General features: G+C 44.1%; 1 protein-coding gene across 1 annotated transcript; it reads left to right on the top strand.

The window, feature by feature from the left end:
- Positions 1-397: 397 nt before the first annotated feature.
- Positions 398-11,075, top strand: CHMP1B (charged multivesicular body protein 1B). Its single transcript, XM_062006641.1, has 8 exons — positions 398-534; positions 3,056-3,153; positions 3,869-4,015; positions 4,228-4,296; positions 4,659-4,766; positions 5,718-5,761; positions 6,558-6,630; positions 7,653-11,075. The coding sequence occupies exons 1-8, from the start codon at positions 519-521 to the stop codon at positions 7,695-7,697; spliced, it is 600 nt and encodes a 199-aa protein (XP_061862625.1). The 5' UTR covers positions 398-518; the 3' UTR covers positions 7,698-11,075.
- Positions 11,076-14,135: the final 3,060 nt, after the last annotated feature.

Genomic DNA, 14,135 nt, shown 5'->3' with positions numbered 1-14,135 from the left:
CCAACCAAAATGATTCTGCAGACAGACTGTTCTCAGTCATGTCCAATGACAGGACAAGGGGCAATGGGCACAAGCTGGAACAGAAGAGGTTCCAAAGAAACACGAGGAAGAAGTTGTTCCCTGTTGAGGTGAGGGAGCACTGTCAGGGGCTGCCCAGATGGGCTGTGGAGGCTCCTTCTCTGGAGACATCCCAACCCAGCTGGACAGTCCCTGTGTGCCCTGCTCTAGGTGGTGCTGCTCTGGCAGGGGGGTTGGGCTGGGTGGGCTTTGCAGGTCCCTCCCAGCCCTGGAGACTGTGACGGATCCTCTGTCACCTCCCCGTCCGTGACCGCCAGGCGGCGCCCCGCGGCGCGCGCCCCCGCCCCGCCCCGGCGCGCCTGCGCGTAGCGCGAGGGGGGAGCCGGAAGTTGGAGCCGCCACCGGGCTGGGCCGGGGGTGAGTGGCCGCCGCCGCCGCCTTGGGCTCCCGTCCCCTCCGCTTCCCGGGCCGGACGGAGCGCCGCGGAGCCGTCCGCCGCCATGGCCAACATGGAGAGTATCCTCCGTCAGGTGGGGCGGGGGGCGGCGCGGCGCGGAGCGGAGCCCCTCAGTCGCCGGTACCGCGGCCTCTGCCAGTGGCGGTGGGCCCTTGCGGCTGAGGGGCCGCGGGCTGGGCCGGCCCAGGGGCGAGGTTGGGGCCAGGCCGAGCTCTGAGGTGGCCGGTTCCGGCTGTGGGCCGGGGCGGGGTTCGTGGAGCCCCCGAGCCGCGGCAGGGTGCGGTGGGAGGGAGGAAGCGAGTCCCTTCCCTCGTCACGGTAGGGCCTTTCCCAGGAGGAGGAGAGTTTGGGTGACGGGCGTGGCAGGAGCTGTGCTTTCTGAATTTGGGGACTGCATTCCCTGTGTGGGTGGAGAAGGGAACGGGAAGTTAGTTTCTCTTTCTAAGGCGAGATCTGCTAAGCTTAGCTGGGTGGCAAGGAGGGGGAAGGCGGTGTACGCTCTCCGGGACTGGTGCACGGAGGGACAGCCCCGTCCCCGAGGCAGAAAGAGCAATTTACACTGACGAGTACTGCAGATTGTGCAGCAGGAACATCAGATGTGCCATACATCCAGCGCTGTCTACAGGATAGACTGATGTCAGCAAGGCTAACTTGTCCACTGGCAGCTGACCAAACCCATCTGTGTTCACTGATATTGAGAAGTTGCACTTGGGGAAAACTCTTACAGGCAAACTGAAACTTACTTGCTGCATAAAACTATCTTAATGCACAGGAACAAAGAAAGCCTTAAAGATTACAGAGGCTTTGGTGTGGTTAAAATGTGCTCAGCATTGCCAGTTGCTGTGGAAGGGACTGATGGGTGTGTAGGAACAGGTGACTGTGAGTCATGGCAAATGATGGCAGTTTGGTTTCACTTGGGTTATGGTCCATCCAGAAGGACACTTCAAGGGAGGAGCAAGTATGTGCTCGTCATGGGGTGGAAATGCTGTGGAGATGGCAGGGTGAGCTATTGAAATGTCAAAGGTAAATGCCCAATGAGTAACTGAGGAAGTTATTTTGAAATAAACTGCTCTGAAATGCTGTTTGAGTGCAATGGGTGCAAATATGTGATACCATGTTCTACCTGGTTGTTCTGGTCTCTGACCTTGTTTGGTAAGTGATCTAATCAGTGGCTCAGTGCAATATACATATTGCTGCCAAATGGATGGTGGCCTGGGTTTTAAAGCAGAGAAATGTGAGAGCAAGCAGCAATTTCAGTGTTACTGGTAGGTACCTTAATGGATATCCTAGCTGTATTGACACAGCTGTTATCTTTTTGTAGTCTGGTTGTGATGTTTATAGGATAACAAACACACCAACAGACTTCTAATGTCTTCAGAAAAGAAAGAAAACAGTGAAAGAAAAGAGAAACAGTCTTGGAAAAATATATGTGCTCGAAACGTTGAAGAAACCTCAAGTACCCCATAATGTTTGTCTTTATGTGCTTCCACTTAACTGTTAAGCATCTTAGCACTTGCTGCATCTTCCTCTTGGAATACCAGAAGGTGGCATAGAGGAATCCTAAACAGCTTTGTACTTTCATTTTGTTTGAGAAAGGCCAGTGCTATTTGGAGTCTTTCATCAGCTGTATTTTAAGAGTATGTTTTTTAATTGTTATTTTTACAGCACATACCTTATTCTGTGTCAGTAGCAGTTTTAACACAGTCACTCTGAAGTCACTATGAAGGCCTGCCCTACTGTCTTCTTAGAGCTTTCAGCTTCAACATGACTTGGACTTTTTAGAAAGAAAAGTTTCTTTTGCTGGCTTAAGTGTTCTGTCCTCAAAAGTCAGGTGACAGGGCTGTCAGGGATCCCAGAGCCTCTCACATGACCCAAGGCCAGGAGGCCGCTCTGTAAAGGAACCACATCAGTGTTTAAATCCGAGATAATGCTGTGGCATGAAAGTGCAGCCCTCTCTCTTGGTTTGGACCTGGGCAGAGTCAGCCAAGCCAGTTTGCTCTTAGACTAATAGTTTGTTCCTCAGCAGCTCTTTCTTTTGCGTGGGGAGGTTCCAGACAGGCCACTAAACCACACTTCCGTTTCACTGCGAGCTGGGGATGCTGGGGCTGTGAGTGAAAGTAACTGATGGAGGAAGACTTTCAGTTCCATCAGGGAGTTGTTTGGTGTGTTGTATTTATCAGTCTGAAGTAGATTTGCTGTTAAGTGGAGCCAGTTTGGGACCTAAACTTAGTTTTTTATGGCCCTACATTTTAGAACCCAGATAAGTGGCACTGTAACTGCAAAGTGTCTTGGTAGGTCTCCTGATTGTTTGAATGCCAGGGCTTAAATAACGTTTTCCAAGCTTTAAAATCACTAATGGGGAAACAGAGTATACACTGGGTTTGGTAGCACTGCAAACAGCAAGATACTTCCCTGGAGACATTCCAAACCCACCTGGGTGAGTTCCTGTGTGACCTACTCTAGGTGGCCCTGCTGTGGCATGGGAGTTGCACTGGATGAGCTTTCAAGGTCCCTTCCAGCCCTTGAGATTCTGTGACAAAAGGATTGGTCCTGTTGTTGAACCCTTAACCTGCCCTGCAGAACACCTGTTTAATTTGAAGTTTGCTGCAAAGGAGCTCAACAGGAACTCAAAGAAATGCGACAAAGAAGAAAAGGCAGAGAAAGCTAAAATTAAGAAGGTAAGCAGTGAATCTGAAACAAGCTCTTTAGATCTGCTGTTTGCATACCACAGCAGGAAAACACCTGGTGTTTTCACCCTTGTCTTGGTCTGCCTGCTAATAATATTGTGATAATACTTGTGATTTAAAATGTATGGCTATAAATCTTCCCATACTAACTGATAAATATGAGGATACATTCTTGTGCAGCTTGTGGCATTTGCTTGTATGTCTTTTGTCAGAGGCTGTTGTTCTCAAATGAAAACATACTTGTCTTAAACTTTTACTTGTCATTATGTATTAAAAAGACTTATGAAGAGGAGCTTCAAAATAGTTTCCAAGTCCTTGAAGCAGCAGAGAGGGAGATGAGATTTCTTTGACCCTACTTTTTGTCCGTGCTGTACACCACACCAGCTGTATCTGTGCTTGGGTCTTGATACTGAAAATGTTTTTAGGAATGAGAAAATAATGTTTCTGTAGCTCTATGAAACCTCCTTCTTGGCAGGCATGCTAGATACCTTCTTTGGGAAGAAGCTAGGGGTTCACCTCTTGAAAAAGTCTGAGAGCTGTTGGGGGAGAAAGGAGGGGTTTGCGTTCTATTTAAAGGAAAGGTATAATGATGAATGGATTCTTCTCTCACAAAATGCAATGGGCTCTTTAGAAACAGCGTTTGTAAGAGCAGGGCAGATTAAAATGCTTTCTGGTTTTGGTGTTTTTTCTCCTCTTTGTTCAACAGGCCATTCAGAAGGGGAACATGGAAGTTGCACGAATACACGCAGAGAATGCGATCCGCCAGAAGAACCAGGCCATCAATTTCCTGCGCATGAGCGCCAGGGTGGATGCTGTCGCAGCAAGGGTTCAGACTGCAGTGACAATGGGCAAGGTAAGGCTGTTCTCTCAAGTCTGTTGCAAGGATAAAACCTCTGATCATCTCAGAAGTGACTGAACTCTTTCTACAACAAGCTGAAAAGTTTCTGGTTTAGTGTGTGTTGTATTATTTGATACAATGGAAATTCTGTGGAGAGAGAGAAGAGAGCTTGGTGATAAACTGCTCATTTTTCTTTCTTTGTACTGATTTCCCTTCCCTCATTTCAGGTAACAAAGTCAATGGCAGGGGTAGTTAAGTCTATGGATGCCACGCTGAAGAGCATGAACTTGGAAAAGGTAACTGTAACTAGACTTACTTTGCTTGGAGCTGCACATCAAAAGCAGAAAGGGCAGTGGACACAAATTTAAAAAGGGAAATTCCAGTCAAGAGAAAAGGCTTTGCAGTGGGGTTGATAGGTCCTGGAACAGTTACCCAGTGTGATCATGAAGTCATTATAAATGGAGATGCTCAGAATTTGAGTGGACAAAGCCCTGACCAACCTGCCTGAAGCACAGTGGTGGATTGGCCTCAGAGCTGACAGGCTTCCCGTTTCCAGAAGCTCCTTGCCCCTGTAGAACCATTCTGTTTTTTCCAGTTGAGTTATGCTTCCCTTCTGTTACCTGCAGGTCATTGATTTGATTCATATTTTTTGGTTTAGATATCTGCACTAATGGATAAATTTGAGCATCAGTTTGAAACACTAGATGTTCAGACGCAACAGATGGAGGACACGATGAGCAACACTACGACACTAACAACGCCACAGGTAAGAACTGGACAGTTGTCTGTAGAAAAGGGGATCTTCAATTACGTGTCTGAACTGCATGGAAGTGTCTGGTTCTCTTCTTTTTCCCTGCTTGGAGACATAGCAGCAACTGCAGTGTTTCACATTTGCTTTATGTTTCTTGGTGTTGAAGAGGCTATTTCAAACTGCAGCCACAAGTACAGAGGATCACATATATGTATTCTGATCTGTTTCTCACATAACAGGCTTTATTTTATATCATCTCTTGAGAACTTTAACCCTCCTGCTGAATAGACAGCATTTTGATGAGTTCTTAACAATCTTCTGAATGAGGAGACACTGCAGCATTAATTACCAAAGCAGAATATACTGTGAGAATCTCAATAGTTCCAACTCACTGATAGGAACAAAATGACGTTAGTCACCAACAAATTATTAGCAGTATATGCAATGGAAACGTTGTCAATTGCTTACTTTCAGTGTATGGACATGTACTTACTATGATAAATCTTTAAATAATGCTTGACATAGTTAAGAATTCCTAGCACCTATCCCCTTGTGCTGTTCCACAAAGAGCTAAACGTGCTATTCCAACAGAAGTTCTGTCAGAGAGAGGTTTACTGGAAATAATGTAAGTAAATCCATATCCAATAAACCAGATCTATTGGAGATGAGGTTTTTGCATATTGTACAGAACACTTCAAGTATATGTTTGGGGTTTTTTACAGCTAAGTTTCATTCTTTAGAAGCCTTATTTCAGAAGGTAGTGTTGCATGAATGGGATTTAAGAGGCTGAGCACCTCTGCTAGGTGTTTTTCAGTTCGAACAGGGCCCTCTGGTGGTTAAGCACAAAAAGGTTCTGTGAAACTTACATCAGTTTTGTTAAAATCATTTCTGTTCTGTCAAGATTTGACAGAAAAGATTGTCATAAACTACCATATACAAGAACTGATTTTGTTTTCTTTGCTCTAGAACCAAGTGGATATGCTTCTACAGGAGATGGCAGATGAAGCAGGGTAGGTGAAATTTCTAATCAGTCCTGCTTTCAGCAGCCCTTCCTGGGTAACTTGAAGGTCAGATATTCTTGTTTTATCTGTTTCTGTCTCTTGGAATCACTATTTGCCTTTCACATCTGGACATCTTTCTCACAACAATCGAGTTGCCAGTATTTCATTCTGTTTTCACTCAAAGCTACTGTGACTGTCGAGATGCAGGAGGGGCTGTGCAAAAGCCTGAAGTTTTATGTCCCTTGTCAGGATAACATTTGATTATTTACTTGGATTTGCTTTACCATCAGCAATCCTTGCTGTGTTTTGCCACACTTTTTCTCTCTTTTTTTTGTCTTCTTAGCACATTAAAACTTCTTGTGGTTCTTTTCTCACAAGCTAGATGTTGCAGAACAGGTCATCATGACATGTTTAAGCCTGTGGGCATATACTGAACTATAACAGAGAATGTGACTTGCCTTCTTGATGACACAAGTTGGAAGTGTTGCTGTATTGGCTTGAGGATAAATACTTCTGACAGTATTTTTGGTAAAACTTTGAGTGAACTTTTTGACATTCATACATGCACCATGTCTGAGGCAATCTTCTTCAGTCCTGATTCAGCAGAGTTGATTTAGCTAGTGCTAGTTATAATGTCCAACTTATCTTCTTGGTAATGGGTCAAGTTTACTGGTCAAGTTGTCTGTCTGGAGTACAGCACTCAGGGGATGCTGGTGGCTTCAGTATTCTTCTGCTTCTGAGTTGTTGTGCTGCTTCTTTTAGACATGAATGCCTGACTTGTTGTTTTCTTTTGTTTTCTCCTTAGTCTTGATCTGAACATGGAGCTACCTCAAGGACAGACAGGTTCTGTGGGTACAAGCGTTGCCTCAGCAGAACAGGTAAGCATCAGATACAATTGAAACCAACATTTTCTAGAGCAATGTGGCATGAGAATTAGTGCTTCACTCAGTCAAAAGAGGATTGCTGAATTGTAATGAGATTTTTTTTTAGCTGTCCAAAAGAAATAGTGTGGAGTTAAAACAGTCTGGCAATCAAAATGATTTTTACAATGAGTTTGTCTGAAAGTTCAGATGTTTCAGATGTGTTTTTGAATGGTTATTTCATGGACTTCCAAAGAGTTGACTCTCCTGTCTGCTCCAAATTTAATGGATCCCACCATCTCCCAGAGCACACACAAGGCCTTTGGGCTGTAAATTACCTTTAGTGTATGAAAGGTCAGATGAGTAGCGCAAAGAATTCCACGTTTGCTCCAGATGAATAGCTCAGAATTCCTTGTGCATGAGCAGATCCTGATACCAAGGTTGCACAGATCTTTTGGTGAGTTGCTTTTCCCATTCCAAGGGTATATGTTTGAGGAAATGGAACAGTTTATTTCTGTCATCCCATCTTTGTGGAGAAGGCTTTAGGGAGCCTCAAGTTACCAATCTTTGTGAAACCCCAAGTATTCCACTTTCTTTGGAAAGTTTGATTTGACCTTGTACCAGACTCCCTGACACAGTTGGACCTGCTGCTATCTTACTGTCCCAGTTCCCTTGGGTACCAGCCTTGGCTGGTCAAGGCTGCATCCAAATAAGGCTGCAGTTCTGCAAGAGCTGACTTGCACTTTGAAAGATGATACATTAGAAGAAAAAACCCAAACCAATCCTATATTTACTTGCTGTGTTGTGGAACACCCTCCTGGGTACCCACTGCTGGAGATACAATAGCTGTGTGGAGCTCTGGTCTCACGTGGCTCAGCCACTCAGGAGATATTAGCAGATCTTTATTGAGAGAGCAAATCTTGTACACAAGAGAGTTTCAGGTGATCTGGACACGAGATTGCTTGGCCATTGCAGAACTTTGCAGTAACGCATTTTCCTGTCACTGACAGCTGGTTTCTTTGTGTTTCACCTGTCTGCAGGATGAGCTGTCACAGAGACTGGCCCGCCTACGTGATCAAGTCTAAGCTGAAGAAAGCTGCAGCTCTTTGTACATGCTTTCAAAATACCCTTTCTGTAACTAACTCTTCACTACACTAGGAAGGTGTATACAGTATGGCTTAGGTGTTTGAACATTTGTAATCTAGGGTACTTCACTCCTAGCTTGCTACTCTTTCTAAAATACATTAACCCCCAAATATCAGCTCTCTAATGTCCTTCCTGTACATTTTGAAGTTGATATCTTTTTTTGCAAGCTTTTTTTCAGAAAATCAAGTGGACATCCTAAGTCAGCTGGGAATGTTGGTGCATTCCAGCTACAAGAAAAGCAGAGTGTCATTGAGATATGTATATTTTAAATTATGAAGTGATTTCTTTTTAAATTATGAAAACTGTTGATGAGAGGAGAACTGATGGACTCAGTTCAGATGATTGTTGTAGATAACTTTCTTACACAGCCATGCTCCTGGAACACGCAGAGGTGGTCAGCGTGGGCTTCGTGGGAGGTACCCTCGGTTAAAACAAATAAGTGGACTTTGGTCTGAGGTGTTTAGTCTTTTAAAGCTAGGGGAAATTGTGCTGAAGTTAATGGTTTAGTGAAAAAATGAGTTACCAAAAGCTGTTTTCACTTTAGTGCAGGAGGAATAAAGTATATTTTTCAACTCTTGATCAGTTCTGTTGTAGGTTGCTCATTGTTTAACGTCAAGTGCTGTAGCTTCTCCTTTTGCGTTCTTCTCCTGGGCTGCAGCCAGTTACGCCCCACACAGCAGTGTTCTACCAGTACAACATCTGGTTCCTGTTAACAGAGTGCTCATGCTGTCCATTTTATAGATGGCAAGATACAAAGCCTTATATGAAGTAACTGAAGCTGCTCTTCTCAATTCTTTCTTTTAACCGAGTCACGTTTTAACAGGTTAAGTTTTGTGATCACGTTCCACATGTCAATGCTCTTCCATACATGGACAATACAGAAGTGCTCTTCCTCAGGTTCTCATCTTCACAATCCTTCTTTCATAAGCCAGGGTCCCAGCCCTGGCTTCTCTGACCAGGCCATTCCGCCAGATTGGCTCCTCCTCCTCAGCATCTTGCAGGTGAGAGGTGGATGAGTCAAAGGGGGTTGTGTTGGATTAAGAACAGCTGCTTTGTTTTTTAAGGTATAGTGTTGCTCTCTGCAGATAAAGTAACATGATTTGTAATATTGCAGTGGTATGGAGAAGTTACTTTGTTTTAGTGATCCCTTTACATTTCTGCACAGGGAGAGAATCCACTGCCTGCCTTCAGCAGCTTGGGACTCCTGCTGCAGTCATGAAGTAAAAAAATGGTTGTAGACATTTGTAGCTGAGACTGCTTGTGATGTGTTGTGATAAAAAGTGATGTTAAAATCCCCTGTCTGACTTTTGGGGCTCATTTGTTTGTTTTCTTTGTGAGGGATAAGGGAAGGTGTAAAGCACTAGACTTGACATTGGTTCTTAATTCCTGTTCAGAATCACTTTCCAGCACGGGGGAAATATTTAGGGGAAAAAAACCCCAACAACTTGGGGTTTTTTTTCAGTGAGAATATGCAAAAAAATGAGGAAACATTTCAGAGTGGTTTCCAACTCTGTTTTGAATATGTTACTCAAATCACTCTGAAGGTTTAGCAGGATGTTACATACTGACGTATTCCAGGCTACTGTAAAAATAAGATAAGGAAAATAAGATAGACAAAACAACCTAAAATGTTGTGGGATTCTCTCTTACACTGGCAACCTAAAGTAAAACACATTTAAAATGTGCACTTTTCACTTGTTTACATTGATTTTCAAGGCAGCTTGCTTTTAATCACCTTAAACCTTCAAGGAGAAACTGGATGATGTTTAAAAACCATCTACTCACAGCTACAGTCTTGGTACAGTCTTTTCAAATCATTAATAAAAGATCTGAGGATGAGGGGCTACATCCTGCCTTCTTTTCCCAGTCTCCTGAGCAGTGTGACAGCACCATGGTCACTGGTCCTGTCTGTGCCTTTGCCTTCCTGACCTTACTCATGGTTTTGATATTCAGTTACTTCATATCACAGTAGGAGTTGGATCTTACTCTTGTGTACCAAGTCCACATCTGAGTTTACTTGGTGGTTGCTGGTGGATGAAGCTGTACCACAAAGATGCTGAGGCTTTCAGTGTTTGGTGTCAGGTGGCTTTGGCCAAGCTCCTCTGGGGTGTTCTGACATCCTGCTTTTAGACTGTTCTGAGAGATTCTTAAAACTTTCTGAGGGGCAGACAGCAATTTATGGATCCCATGGATTTGGCTTTTGGAGGATGTTGCTTTGCCAGGAGCCTGGATTGCTGCAGGGGCAGTGTTAAATAAGCTGCTCATCCTGGCTTGTGCCACAGTTCTGATCTTGGCCCACACTTGCTAACTCCAGCACCAGACTAGATTTCTGGTATCCTTTTTTTGTAATGGGATTAACAAGAGAAAGAGAAAAGCTCAGTTGACATCATTGGCGTCACCTCTGTGGGGCTGTGATGCCCAGAGGTAGGCAGCTGTAGCTGACTTGGGGAAGAAGTCCGTGTTTGAAGCAGTAACTGTTTTTTTTCCCTGCTGCCTTCACTCGGGGAATTGGCAGCGTTTCAGCAGGGACAGGGTTTTGTACTGGCTGCTGCTGCGTGTGCATCTCCTGCCCTCTCCTGGGGAAAACGATTGCAGTTCCCTCGTGGCTGAGAGGTGGCATATGGAGAGGCTGGATGGTTCCATTTGGAATGCAAATCCTGCCCTCAAGTCTTTTAGAAATGCTTGAAACTTAGAGTTACTCTTACAGCAATATTTGTGGCTCATATCCTTCCTCCATGCAGATTTCCCTCGAAGCATTTGTTCTACCAACTCTGGCTCCTCACCCTGACATCATCAGTGTTTCCTGTAAGTTGAGTGTATGTCTGTGTAGGTGTTCATTTCACCTTAAATAAATGGTATGGTCTTCTATATACCCTTATTACCAGGTCATATTTCAGTGTTTATGCTTATGAACGTGCACATCTACAAGTGAGACATCGCTTAAAATGTTGCAAGATGGGTTTGCTCAACAGTTCTTTTTCTTACCTTGGTTACTAAAAGTGCTGCTGTATGGTAGCATTAGTTGTCATTCAGTTCCAAAACAGCCATGAGGAGCTTCAGAGGAAAGGGGAGGGAGGGAAAAAGCAAGAACTTTTAACTTTCTCGATTGCAATGGGGTAAAGGATCAAGTTGCCTTTGTGGAGAGCCAAAAAAATAGTGATGTTGTCTTAAATATGATCAGCAGTTGTGTACAGAAATAAATGATGTGTATAGAGAAGAGAATCATTCTTAGTTGATTTGGAAAACTGCTTTACTTGTGTGGGGGAATTTGTAAATGTCACTTCAAGGGGTAAATAAACTTGTATAGATGACCAATAGCAGTTGTGTTCTTAGGTGCTCTGGCTGTTTGCTGGGGAGGCTCGGTACAGGGATACACAAGCAGGTGCCACAGTGGCATCAGCATTTTCCTCTGAGAGGAGAATCAGAAAATTCAGTCTTCATGGAGACAAAATAAGAAGAAAGCCAAGTGGGTGCTGTTGAGAAGGATTTGGGGTGACAATTTAGGCAGTAATTGAGATTAACAAAATATCACGAGTATATCAAATGTTTTAATGTTGTTTTGTGTGGAGGCCAAAGTGTATCCCTAATGCTTAAACATCTGAGAGGTTTTCTGCCCTTACCATATACAGTAAGGGGGCAAGTGGAAAACTGGCAGGGGAAGGTGCATTTTTGAGGGGTTTTTTTGGTCCCCCACAGCCATCAGACCCTTCCACTTTTCTCCTCCCACTGTTGGGGAACCAGCAGAGGGAGCCTCAGGCTTTGGGTTTGTGTAGATCCTACAGAAAGCATTATTTTTTAATTCTTAAAGAGGACTTTCCCAGCTGGTCTAAGGAACCATCTCTCCTACAGAACCTTTGTGTCTGGGGCAGTGCCAAAGCTCAGTAAGACCTGCCCGCCTTGGGGTTTTGACCTTGGCCTAAAGCCGCCCAGGTGCACGCAGTCCAGCGTGGAGATGCATTGCAGAGCCGGCAGCTCTGTGCCAACACCTCCCCATCCTCACTAGTCACTCCACAACCTTCCTTTACTGCCTTTAGAGGTTAATTTGGGCCTTGAGAAATTAACTGTTAGGGCAACAGTGAGTAACTTTGTGCTTTAAACTTGGTCCTCTTGGGCGTCATTGGCTGTTGTCATTCTGGTTTTGTCCTGTGGTAACTCTTCTGTTTTGCACAGAAGGAAACACACTCTGGTTAGTGGTGGAAAATGCATTTTCAAAGGAGATTACATCTTCTTGGCAGTGTTGCCCACGTTGGGATACGATGAAGCATTTCCTTTGGGTTTGGGGTTCTTGCTGTCCGTATAGCGCGCTGCTTTTTTAGGCTCCGGCATTCGTCTGTCACAGAGGCCTTGAACAACCAGCAGCACACTGCTCTGCACTTTCTTTTTTTTTGTCAGTGTTTTTTTTCCATTGAAACCCCAGGAAGGGTCAGTGGCCTTACTTGTATCGGAAGCAGCTCTCCTCATTGCCGTTCAAATAAAGGCAAAGACCCAGTCGAACAATCTGCAACTAATTTCAAGTGCCAGTTGAGCCTTTTTAACTTGGAAGAAGATGCTGTAAGCGAGTCTTACAGGCTTTTGCTTGACCTCCACTGCTCTTTATTACCAAAGTCATGCTGAATCAGCTGTGATACACAGGTCAAGACAGAAAATCAATGGGCTGTGGGATCCTGGTTCTTTCCAGCTCTTCGGAAACCTTTCCAGCGTCATCCAACAGTGCCGGGAGAAGCAGCCAGAACCAGATCATCTCACAGCAGCCAGAACCAGATCATCTCACAGCAGCCAGACTGCTTTCAAGCACTTATTTTCCCAAATCAGCCTTGCCTAGATAAAAGTAGTGAAATATACAGAGATTTTTCATCTAAAACATGCTTTACTCCTGCAACAACCTGCCCGTATTGTTCAGGATGTTGTCAACTCATTGGCTCTGGGTAAAACAATCTTTGTGCAAAAGCCTGAAGCAATAAATGTTACACAGCAAGTAACACATGTATCTGACAAGATAACAATCAGCTTAATTTAATTTCCCTGCTATCTGATTCATAATTCTCTATTACAATCCCCTTCTGTCAAAATGAAATTGTCAGAGATGATGAAACGCTTTTAAACTTCCTTTAAAAACAACATATTCTGACTTGGCTTTGTAAGAATGCTCTCTTTTTTCAAAGATTGGTTTAACATAACCCCAGAGTCTCTGTACAAGCTCTTTTACTTCGTTCTTATCACAGTTAGGACCTTCTTCCTTTTGCTGAACATAGGTTAATTTTGGAACTGTGAAACTGTCTATGGCCGGTGACTTTTCAGTTCCAGGTACTGTCTGATGCCCCAACGTTTGCCTTGAAGCACGCAGGAGAAGCAGGCAGTCCCCTTCAGAGTGTTGTAAATTAGTTCCAGTCTCCACAAGACAGCTGTAACTAATTGGTATGACCTGGAAGTGGATAAAGTCCATAACAGTAAGATCAACTTTTCCTCTAGTAATTTGACAAATCGACCCCTTTTTTCCCCGCCAAGTCCCGTGTAGGCCACATACCCCATTTGTTCTTTGTGATGGGCAGCATTTCTGCATTGAAGTGATAATGATTTTCCAGATTTCTGATGATTTGTGTAGCAGGTGCCTTTATTTAATGCCAGAAGAAGGGAGAGATTCAGCAGCACTTGCACAAAAGGAATCCTGGCAGCACTTGTACATTAAAGTTGTTCCTTATCCAGTTGTGTTGCTGTATTTGACCATTCCCTAAAAACTTAGTGTCTACACAAAATGTTTACTTCTAACAACCTCTTCTGCAGAGTTAATTCGATTTGTGAAGAAAATATCCACCTATATTAGTGGTAATTATCCCATGTAACATGGGCACTGCTTCTTCATCCAAATATATAAAGACTACACTGTGCAGCAGAGGTTGACACTTCCCCATCCCTGATGTAGCTTGTGTGTGACATGTTTAAAGTGCCAAATAAGGAATATCCTGTGTTCCCTGTCACATGGAGCACTTTTCTTGCAGTTTTACAATTGCAGTTAGTCCGTGGTTAGTGTTAAATAGACCAGGTATTCCCAGGCTCTTTGTAAAGGTTTGATGGTGATGTCTGGGAAATCTGAATGTTTTCTCATCATGCCATTTACCAAAGTACACCAACATTCCTCCTGCTCTGTGAAAGATGTGCAGGAAGGCCCATGGTTTGTGGAGTGGCTGTATCTCATTTATTTTCTACAACCACACAGAAATTGAGTGTGTGTGTGGGGGGGGGGGGGGGGGGGGGGTGACTCTTGCAGAGTAAATTGATGAAGTGGGATCTGTGCAGTGGTAACTGTTAGAAACTCCAGATTTCAGTGCCTGCTTAGTGGTGTAAGAATGATTGTAGGCAGTCACTGCAAACATGCTGCT

The sequence above is a fragment of the Colius striatus genome, chromosome 13, assembly GCF_028858725.1.
Source record: "Colius striatus isolate bColStr4 chromosome 13, bColStr4.1.hap1, whole genome shotgun sequence".
NCBI lineage: Eukaryota > Metazoa > Chordata > Aves > Coliiformes > Coliidae > Colius > Colius striatus.
Note: the sequence above shows the minus strand (reverse complement) of the source record. Positions and strands in the feature narration are given on the sequence as shown.